Source organism: Oryza sativa, chromosome 8, assembly GCF_034140825.1.
Source record: "Oryza sativa Japonica Group chromosome 8, ASM3414082v1".
NCBI lineage: Eukaryota > Viridiplantae > Streptophyta > Magnoliopsida > Poales > Poaceae > Oryza > Oryza sativa.
This window is the reverse complement of record NC_089042.1, coordinates 12,031,404-12,041,533: the sequence shown is the minus strand read 5'-3', so window position 1 is coordinate 12,041,533 and position 10,130 is coordinate 12,031,404. Positions and strand designations below refer to the sequence as shown.

Here is a 10,130-nt window from a genome sequence, read left to right as displayed (position 1 = left end):
ACATCACATTTTCCATTCACGTTTGTTTTTTCAAATTTTCATAGCTTTTCATCAAATTCATGAAAATCAAAAGATATATTAATTAGGTCATGAAGGAAGATACTTATGATGTCGTCCTTGCTGGTTGAACACAACATCCACCAATCGATCTCCTTTCTAACTATTCTTCAGATGGAAAGACTAATGGAAGGAGAAGTATGATTTGGAACGTTCTGATGTCTAATAGGCTAATATTTTTTTCTAGATTCGCTTTTTTCTCTTATGAATAACTTGGAGATTTATTTGAAAAATTTAATTATTGCGCCACGTGGAACAAGCGGCTGGCGGTAAAAACCGCCGGCTTCAGTAAAGTAAGATAGATATATATACACACCATAAATTTCTGTGTAATTCTTTATAAGTGATACAACTCTGGTAGGATAAACATACTTTGGATGCTGATCAAATACTATATGCCTCTAAAATATAAAATATTTTCCCACATAGACTAGGTAATACACAATCTTTAACAAAAAATGTAACATTATAAAAAATAATATTAAAATAATGTACAAATAAAATACGACTAACACAGACAATTAAGATAAGTGGCTGTTTTATTATCTGTTTGGTAGATGTATAGCTTCAACTCTACCTCTAAAGCCCAACTAAATAGTTTTAACTCTATCTAAACTTAAAAAAATGCCAACTAAAATGCTCTCGTAAAATAACTCGCTTGTTATGTCTAATATACTTAGTCTAACCTGTAACTTGGGTACGCTCTTTTCTTTTGTCGAAGAATCGAAAAAGGATATTATCCAATAAAACCTGACATGTTGAACTTTTTGCTTTTCCAGCTGTATGAAATAATATACCGAATTTAGGCTGCTTCCTGATTTCACTCTGTATCATCTTGGAATTAAATTTAGGATTTGGTCCTGCCGACAATACCCATAATTAGTCCAACTCCAGCACGCCGGATTGCCGGAAGGTTGGCGACGCGTTATCATTGCCCAGGCCTGCTGCCCCTTCTCCCCTCCTTCTCCTTGGTGAATCGTCGGCGATGGATATCGCTCTTGCTTCTGCGGCGGCGACATGGCTGATCAACAAGCTCCTGGACCGGCTGAGCGACTATGCCATCAAGAAGCTGCTGGGCTCGGAGGGCCTGGACGCGGAGGCCAGCTCCCTCAGGGATGCGCTGCGGCGAGCCACGCTCGTCCTCGGCGCCGTGCCCGCCGGTGCCGCCGCAGGGGTCAGGATTGGGAACGACCAGCTACTTCCGCAGATCGACCTGGTTCAGCGGCTAGCCACCGATTTGGCCAGGCACCTCGACGAGCTCGAGTACTACGACGTCAAGAAAAAGGTATCTACACTGTCACTACTGTTGCAATTTGGGCGATTCAGTTTCTTCTTTCAGCACTCGAAATTTCATCTCTTTTTTTTTTCATTTGCAGACTAAATTTTTTTTTGGGAGCGTTTAGCTAAAACTCTAAGGTTGTCCTCGCAAATTTTTTTTTAAAAAAATCTGTTAAGGTTGCCAGACTAAATGTTCGTGTCACAGACTAGCAGTTTTTAGGAACGAATAGTTGCAGCAGGAAAGCTTGGTTGAGTTTAAGCTTGGCTAAAACAAAAAAAAAATTGGGGCAACCGTAACTCCAATAAAATACCATTTTTTATAGTTTTATAAAATGTAAAAGATCTGTTCTGTCTTCTGGCTTTCTCCCAAAAGCCGGGTAATAGTCATTACCTGTTGTAAAAAAAAACAGAGAGTAAAAGCTAAGTAGCTAGATAAATTAGAAGATGTTAACATCTGGGTTGGTGGGGGTTGATTGTGAAAGGAGTACTATGAGTCTTAATTAACTATTACTAACTTATTAGACACCTGATCCTAGGGCAAAGCCGAGTGATTAGCTTTCCAGTGAAGCTTTTTTGACATCTCTACATGTGGGCCATGAGCCATCAAATTGTCAAAGTGTCTCAAAATATGCTTATGCTTCATATTGCAAAACTTTGTTTACATAGTAATCGGAGGCTCTCTTGAGGGCTACGCCCCTTAATTATCGGAGGAAATAAGGACTGCAATTCCCATATAGTAGATATTCCTGCATATGGACTCGCAATCAGTACTTAAGTCCCATTCAACTCCTATTGTAGAGTCCAGACCATGTCCAAACAGAATGAAACAAAACTATGCATAAAAAAATAAGTGAGATGTGGAGTCCAATTCAATATAAACAAGAAAATGATCATGCCATCCAGCACATATGGTTCCACAAAAAATATGTAAAAATAACAAGGCACTTCTATGACTACAACGTGCGATTATATTAACCAAATGTTGAAATTTAAATCACACTATACTCAGGTGGCCAAATATTCAAACTCGACAAAAATCAGAATTAAGTCACTTGTTTGTAAGAGAAATTTTTTTATAAACTGTATTGTTAATAAAAAAGAAATCTTAGACTTCATAGTGTTCACTTGAGATCTAATTTTGTAGCGGAAGGTGAAATCTAGTTGGACTGTGAACCAAGAGGATGATATGCTTGTGCAGGAAAATAAATAAATAAATATAAAAACTTTAACATGTTAAGTTAGTGGTAAAAATTGTAAATGTAGCAAATACTAACTCTTGATTTGTTCAATATATAAACATAATGAAATGGGAATTTCAAGTATATCGAATTGACATATATTGCAAGACTTCGGATGCAATTTTTAACCAAACTAATATATATAGCCTTGGCAATTTAGTTTATTGAGATTCATACGTTTAATTATAAAAAATGTGATAAATTTTATGTACAGATGTACGTATAAGAATAAAAAGACAGGACATGGGCACTCAAACCTTTACCAAAAAAGAAACCAGAAAATAACCGAAAATAAAGAGGTTGTAGGTAGTCACCTGACCAAAGGGTTGCCTCATGATGGCAGTCAGCAATGTGTATCTGCGTGCTAGAACTCCTGGATGGCACTTTGTCAGTGAGCATGGTCACATGTGGCAGTTGTTTTAGGATTATCATGCCACAGCTAAATAATAAGCTGTTCTATGTGCATTTTAGATCCGGTTAGTAAGGTGGTCTATTGTAGGCTTATGGATCTCCCAATCGGTTGACTTCAGCATGGGAAAAAGCCCCTTACTGTTCCAGTTTAAGCGTCCTACAGTTAATCCTTGCACGCTTTATCAACCATCCTCTCATAAGTGCTAGCACAGTTCTATTTTCGATTTCGACTGTATTAATGCTTCTGTAGTCTGTAAAATCTTGATCTGAATTTCACCCATTGTGACCCCCATTCCATTATATGGTATAGTGATTTCATCTATATCCTTTGACATCCTAGCCACCATTTTCCATTTATGTTGTGTAGGTAAAGAAGAACCAGAAGAGCAGCAATCCATTATCCAAAATGAATTTACCCCTTACTCAAGCTGGGCAATCAAAGCCGAAGTACAATAGAACAGACATAAAACAGATTAGAGATACTGTGGGATATTTGCATAGCATTTGTGATGATGTTCACAAGGCTCTCTTGCTAGATAAACTTGATGCAATTAAACAAGCTGCTCAAGATGCAAGTACAGACAAACGTGAGACTGTGGATAACTTCACTGAAAATCCTAGAAATAAGGTGTTCCCAAGGGAAGAAATGAAAGATATTATAGAACTAATTAATAGTGCTGCATCGAGTGATCAAGAACTTTTAGTTGTTCCAATAGTTGGTGCTGGTGGTGTTGGGAAGACAACACTTGCTCGATTGGTGTACCATGACCCAGAAGTAAAAGATAAATTTGACATCATGCTCTGGATCTACGTATCTGCTAACTTTGATGAAGTTAAGCTTACACAAGGGATTCTGGAACAAATACCTGAATGTGAGTTCAAAAGCGCCAAGAATCTCACTGTGCTTCAGCGTGGTATCAACAAATATTTGACCAAAAGATTTCTGCTTGTTCTGGATGACATGTGGGAAGAGAGTGAGGGTCGTTGGGACAAGTTATTGGCCCCACTTAGATCCGCACAGGCTAAGGGTAACGTACTCTTGGTAACTACTCGGAAGTTATCGGTGGCTAGGATAACTAGCAACACAGAAGCACACATTGACTTGGATGGTATGAAAAAAGATGACTTCTGGTTATTCTTCAAAAGATGCATATTTGGTGATGAAAACTATCAAGGCCAAAGGAAGCTACAGAATATTGCTAAGAAAATAGCCACCAGACTGAATGGCAATCCATTGGCAGCAAAAAGTGTTGGTACACTTTTGAGAAGAAATATTAATGAGGATTACTGGACAAGAATTCTAGATAGCAATGAATGGAAGTTACAAGAAAGTATTGATGACATTATACCTGCACTAAAGCTCAGTTACAATCAGCTTCCCTATCGTCTTCAGCTACTCTTCAGTTACTGTGCTATGTTTCCAAAGGGTTACAATTTTGACAAAGGACAGTTGATATGTACATGGATTGCTCTGGGATTTGTCATGAATGAGAGAAAGAAATTGGAGGATGAAGGAAGTGACTGTTTTGATGATTTGGTAGACCGAAGCTTTTTCCAGAAATATGGAGTGTCACAGTATTATACTGTGCATGATTTAATGCATGATGTTGCACAAGAAGTCTCCATTAACAAATGCCTTATTATTGATGGGTCAGATCTTCGAACAGTTCCGTCGTCCATTTGTCACCTTAGCATCTGGACTGAGCCGGTGTACAATGAGCAAAGCATAGAACGGAATGATAACTTTGAAGAGAAGTTAGATGCAGTCCAGGATAATGTCTTGGGAAGCTTGGAGTGTTTAATTCTTGCAGGTGTATATGATGAGAACTACTCTGCTAAGTTTGTGAAGACTCTTGAGCGAGTACGTTATGTCCGGATGCTCCAGTTAACAGCAATGCCATTCAATTCTGACATTCTACTATCCAGTATAAAGAAGTTAATCCATCTTCGCTACTTAGAACTGAGGTGTACGTCGGATAAGCCCAAATCTTTGCCTGAGGCTATATGTAAGCTCTACCACCTACAAGTACTAGATGTTCAACATTGGAGTGGTCTAAATGATTTGCCAAAGGATATGAGTAATCTTGTGAACCTACGCCATCTGTTTGTTCCGGGGTCAGGATCATTGCACTCCAAGATATCCAGAGTTGGGGAACTTAAGTTTCTACAAGAACTGAAAGAATTTCAGGTTCAAGAAGCCGATGGCTTTGAGATTTCACAACTCGGGAACATAAATGAAATCAGAGGATCACTTAGTATCCTTGGCCTTGAGACTGTCAAAAAGAAGGGAGATGCAACTCGTGCAAGGCTTAAAGACAAAAAACACCTGAGGACACTTTCACTAACATGGGGGAGTGCAAGCGGAAGTACTACTACCGTCCAGAAAGAAGTGATGGAGGGTCTTAAACCACATGAAAATCTTTCCCATCTTCTTGTCTACAATTATTCTGGTGCTACTCCATCATGGTTATTAGGAGATAGTTTCTCACTTGGCAATTTAGAAAGCCTCCATCTCCAGGATTGTGCAGCAGTGAAGATCCTTCCACCATTTGAGGAGATGCCATTCCTGAAGAAGCTGTCCTTGGTTTGTATGCCCTGTCTGAAAAGTATCAGGATTGACTTCAACTCTGCCGATGAGGAGGATGAACTTGAGTTAAGCGAAATTGAAATATCCAAATGTTTAGCTTTAACATCCATAAGACTACATTCCTGCAAGGCGTTGACTATGTTAAGCATCAATGATTGTGAGGCACTAGGTTCCTTAGAGGGCTTGTCATTTTCTGAAAAACTGAAGCAGTGTGTTGTCCAAGGATGCCCAAAACTTCCGTCAGGTTTCATCGCAAACTGATGATTTGGTGGCAAACTCTATCAAACTAGCTGTAAGTATGGCTTCACTAAACTATGTCATGCTCATTCCACTTCATTGAAGAATTGCTGGATATTGCATTAATAAAGACTTCATCTAATTCATAACAACTCAATGTTGTAAACTGATTGGCGTACTGCTTAGCTGTTAATACTAATGACTAAAAGTATATCTCCTTCGGACTTGTCTCAAGTGCCCTTAGGGGAGTTTGTTTAAAACATACTCAACGTTTGTTTAAAATATAGCTCACTCAGTAAGAAGCTTCTTTCATCCTTGCAATTGTTCTTGAGTTATTTTTTTTAGATAATGGATTTATATTAAACCCGGCCTCTACACTTGTGAGGGTGTATACAGCCAAACAAGTTTCCAAGAGTACATAAGACTCATCCAGTTATATGGGAGACAACACAAGGTACGAAGTTTACATAAGACTCATCCCGATACATGGGCAACATCACATAAAGATAAAACCCAAAATAAGAATCAAGAAAGCTAAGCTTTAATTCTTCTTCTAAAATTCCAGCCATAAGTAGCATAAAACTCCATTACCCGTGACTCCAAAATTCTACAATGAACTTGGACGGCATCTCCATCGTCCTCTTTAAGAAGCAAGGACCAAAGTCTTGCCCAATGAGCCCCCCTGAAGATTACCTGCATGAAAGAAATAGGATTGGAGCCATTAAAGACTACATCATTCCTACTAAGCCACAAAGCCCACAAAATTGCCGCAATGCCCATATAAATTTGTCTTTTAAGTCTAGGTTCAAAACCATTCAACCAATTTCCAAACATATGAGCCATGCTACGGGGTTGGCTAATTCCGAAAGTAAAGAAACATGCACTCCAAATGTACCTTGCCATGAGACAGTCAAAGAAAAGATGGTGCATCGACTCTTTAGAGTTACAAAAGCAGCAACTTAGACTACCTCTCCATCTTCTCTTAGCTAGGTTATCCTTTGTTAGAATAACCCCTTCTTTAAGATACCACAAGAATATTTTAATTTCAGTGGAATTCTGAGCTTCCAAATCAAAGTCTTTCTAGGTATCACTCCATTATACATAAGCACCTTGTACATGGAGTTAACCATAAAGAGCTCATCCTTGTTTGCTTTCCAAATAAATTGATCCTTTTGATCAGACATAGTGACATTCACTGCTTTGGAAACTAAATTATACCAATCTTGCAAATTTCTTCCAGTTATTGCTCTTCTAAAGGCCACCTTCAACGGAGTTCTTCCCAAAACCTCTGCCACTACTGCATTCTTATTCCTAACCAAATTATACAGATTAGGGTATTCTTTCTCAAGAGGTTGACTTCCTATCCAACAATCCTCCCAAAATCGTACTTGTTTGCCATCACACGTTTTAAAATAACCAAGTGATTGAAAGGATTCTTTAGCTGTCATAAGACTAGCCCAAAAATGAGAATCTCCTGGATGTTTTTGTACTTGCATAATGGTTTTTTTTTTGCCAGATACTTCCTCCTAAGCATATTTTGCCACAGTCCATCCTCATTGATTAGTTTAAATAACCATGTACTTAACATACACCTATTTTGGATTTCTAAGTTTTGAATCCCTAGGCCCCCGCATTCCTTAGAGCAAGGTCAATAGTGTAGCCAGCTACTAGCTCCAATAATATCCATGTCATTTTATAGCCAATACCAAAATTAACTAGTACAATAGGTTGGCTATTATATCAACATGATCTCATTATTCAAACAATAAACTTTACATGTGCATGATCAGAAACGCCCTCAACTCTGTGGCCTATATGGCCATTTGTATTATGCAATAAACATGGGTTATCTACTACTCTACCTGAAAAAATAACGAATAACAACACACTTGATAATTCACATAGTATATCACAACCCACTGCCGCCCAACTGCATAATCTATACATGAAAAAAGGAGAAGAACAAAAGGGAAAATAAAAGGAGCTATAGGAAGAGATTAGAACGGACTAGATGCAACAGATGAGACGAAGAATCGGTAGAACAGACATAGACGACAAGCATTCAACAGACCAAGGGAGAAGAAAAGAAAAGAATTAGACCAAGCCAATTCAAATCAAGAAGTTGCTTGTTGCTTTGGGTGCCAGCTGCATGCCCGCACCAAGCGCTTCTCAATCCTCCTCTCGCTTTCTTTGCCGCTGAGAACTGGGATTACTAACTTTTTGGGCGCACTGGAGCTTTCACGGCGGAGTTTCACGTCGCGGGAGAAAATTCCGGCGAGACAGGGGTGAGCGGAGGCGGCGTGAAGCGGAGCAAAATGCGTCGGGCGGATCGGAAGAGGCACAACAGAAACAAAACGATACACGGGATCGGCGTGGTGGTTGCGGGACCCACAAATGCATGCGTATCTGTGTATCGCCCGGCGCTACATCTAGCGCCCGCTCTGTTCCCTCTCTCCAGTTATCTCTCCTCCACATAAGAATAGTCTGAGTTGGAATATTTTGGAGCCTGCTGATTAGACTTATTGTACCTGCTCTTAGGTCTGCAAAGCACACTCCATTTGGCTAATCTGTATTTCTTTTTATGCTCGTCACATTGCTAAAAGAATCTGGACCTATAATAGTCCAGTTTTTTAAGGATACCTTTAGGGATCTCAAAGAATGAAAGCATATACATTGCTAAACTACTCAACACGGAGTTAATAAGAATTAATCTTCCTCCGGTCGATAGCAACTTCCCTTTCCAACTACTGAGTTTCTTTTGGATTCTATCCTCTAGTTCCTTCCAATCTTAATTGGCCAATCTTCTGTAATGCATTGGGAGGCCCAAATATCTAAATGGATAAGATCCCATTTTGCATCCAAACAAGCTTTCATATATGTCTTCCCTTTCTTTAGCCTTGCCATAACAAAACATTTCGCTCTTATGGAAATTAATCTTTAAGCCGGATAACTTCTCATAGGCACATAGTATCATTTTTAAGTATCTGGCCTCTTTCAAGTCATTCTCCATGAAGAGAATTGTTCTTCAGTTATATTTAATTTCAAAACCTTATGTTGTTGCAGCAAATCAGTAAGAAACATCTTAGCATTTGTGTGAAATAGGTACTCAACTAAAATAATATGTTTTTTTGAAGAAACCACAAACTAAAATAATATGTTACTGTATTAATAAACTGTAGTGAATAAAACAACCTTGATTAATTTCCTTCATTTATGTTGTTTACATTTGTTGTTTTGTGCAGTCTAAAACAAGCAGTTTGTCCCCACTTGTCTCAAATTTGCACTATAATACGAAGTGACTTTGAAATTTTAAGTTGCTTTTAAGAATTCTTAGTATCACAAAAAGAGTGCTTGCCAACAGAAGTAATCAAATAGTCTTATTCGTCACTTTTAAAATCTGATTCAGATTGTAATCCAAGGATTAGCCAAGCACATATCTAAGTAGTGTTGGCTCAATACCTTTTTAGCTACTTCATCATATTACTGACACAGATTATTTGCTTCACGCATTTAAAAATACATTTTATCAAAAAAAAAATTCTTCTACTCCTTTGACTAGACCAATTGCTCTAACCATTTGTGTTAAGTTGATTTTTCAAATATTGAATTTGTCCCTACAATCAAGTAAATAATCCACAGCAATAATCCGATGAATAATTTGATTAACGTAAATTTGAATTTATGTGCTGATTTTGGCAAGTAGGTGTATCTTTGTTCTGTATTTGGTTATACTATGAGCCTTTATTTATAGGTATACTATAAACCATTTGATGTAACTGATGATTGATACAAGATAGTACATTTCATCCCCTGCTCTGTTTAATGTTTTCCGCGTTCCATTTACTCCAAACTTATATCATACAGTTTTTTCGTCCATCAAATACAACTTCCTCCAAGTTCACTCTGTCCTAAAAAAATCATTATTTCAAGACACTATTTCATTTGTTATTCATATTAAGATATGATTTCAGACCAAAGAAGAGGAGGGAACCGGGATGTGGACGACCTTGTTTCTGCTGAAAAAGGCATGTTTTAACTTCTGTCAGTGGAGGCAGCTTGGACGCTTACTAGTTCGTGCTGTATCGTTGTGGTTTTTGCTGTTGTATTCACTATTATTTTCGTATACTTTATTGTCATTTTATTCACACTACCATATATGGAAATGTTGTGCCTGATGTGTAATATTTCGGTAGGCACACCGGCTAAAACATTAAATGGTCTTAAATACCATGGGAACACATCTGCCCTTCTATGTTACCCAGATAAATACATTGTTATTTTGTGATTATAATTGTAAGGCCGCAATGAAGATTTGTGCTATA

At 38.1% G+C, this 10,130-nt stretch overlaps 1 protein-coding gene across 1 annotated transcript; it reads left to right on the top strand.

The window, feature by feature from the left end:
* The first annotated feature begins 965 nt into the window (after positions 1-965).
* LOC4345201 (disease resistance protein RGA2) lies at positions 966-10,130 on the top strand. Its single transcript, XM_015795636.2, has 3 exons — positions 966-1,342; positions 3,352-5,863; positions 9,780-10,130. Exons 1-2 carry the CDS (start codon positions 1,043-1,045, stop codon positions 5,830-5,832), a joined length of 2,781 nt encoding a protein of 926 aa, XP_015651122.1. The 5' UTR covers positions 966-1,042; the 3' UTR covers positions 5,833-5,863; positions 9,780-10,130.

Excerpts from the sequence above, each read along its gene's own strand:
- LOC4345201 (XM_015795636.2), top strand. The coding sequence starts at position 1,043 with ATGGATATCGCTCTTGCTTCTGCGGCGGCGACATGGCTGATCAACAAG. Across the intron at positions 1,343-3,351 it reads ACTACGACGTCAAGAAAAAG|GTAAAGAAGAACCAGAAGAG; the intron begins GTATCTACACTG and ends TATGTTGTGTAG.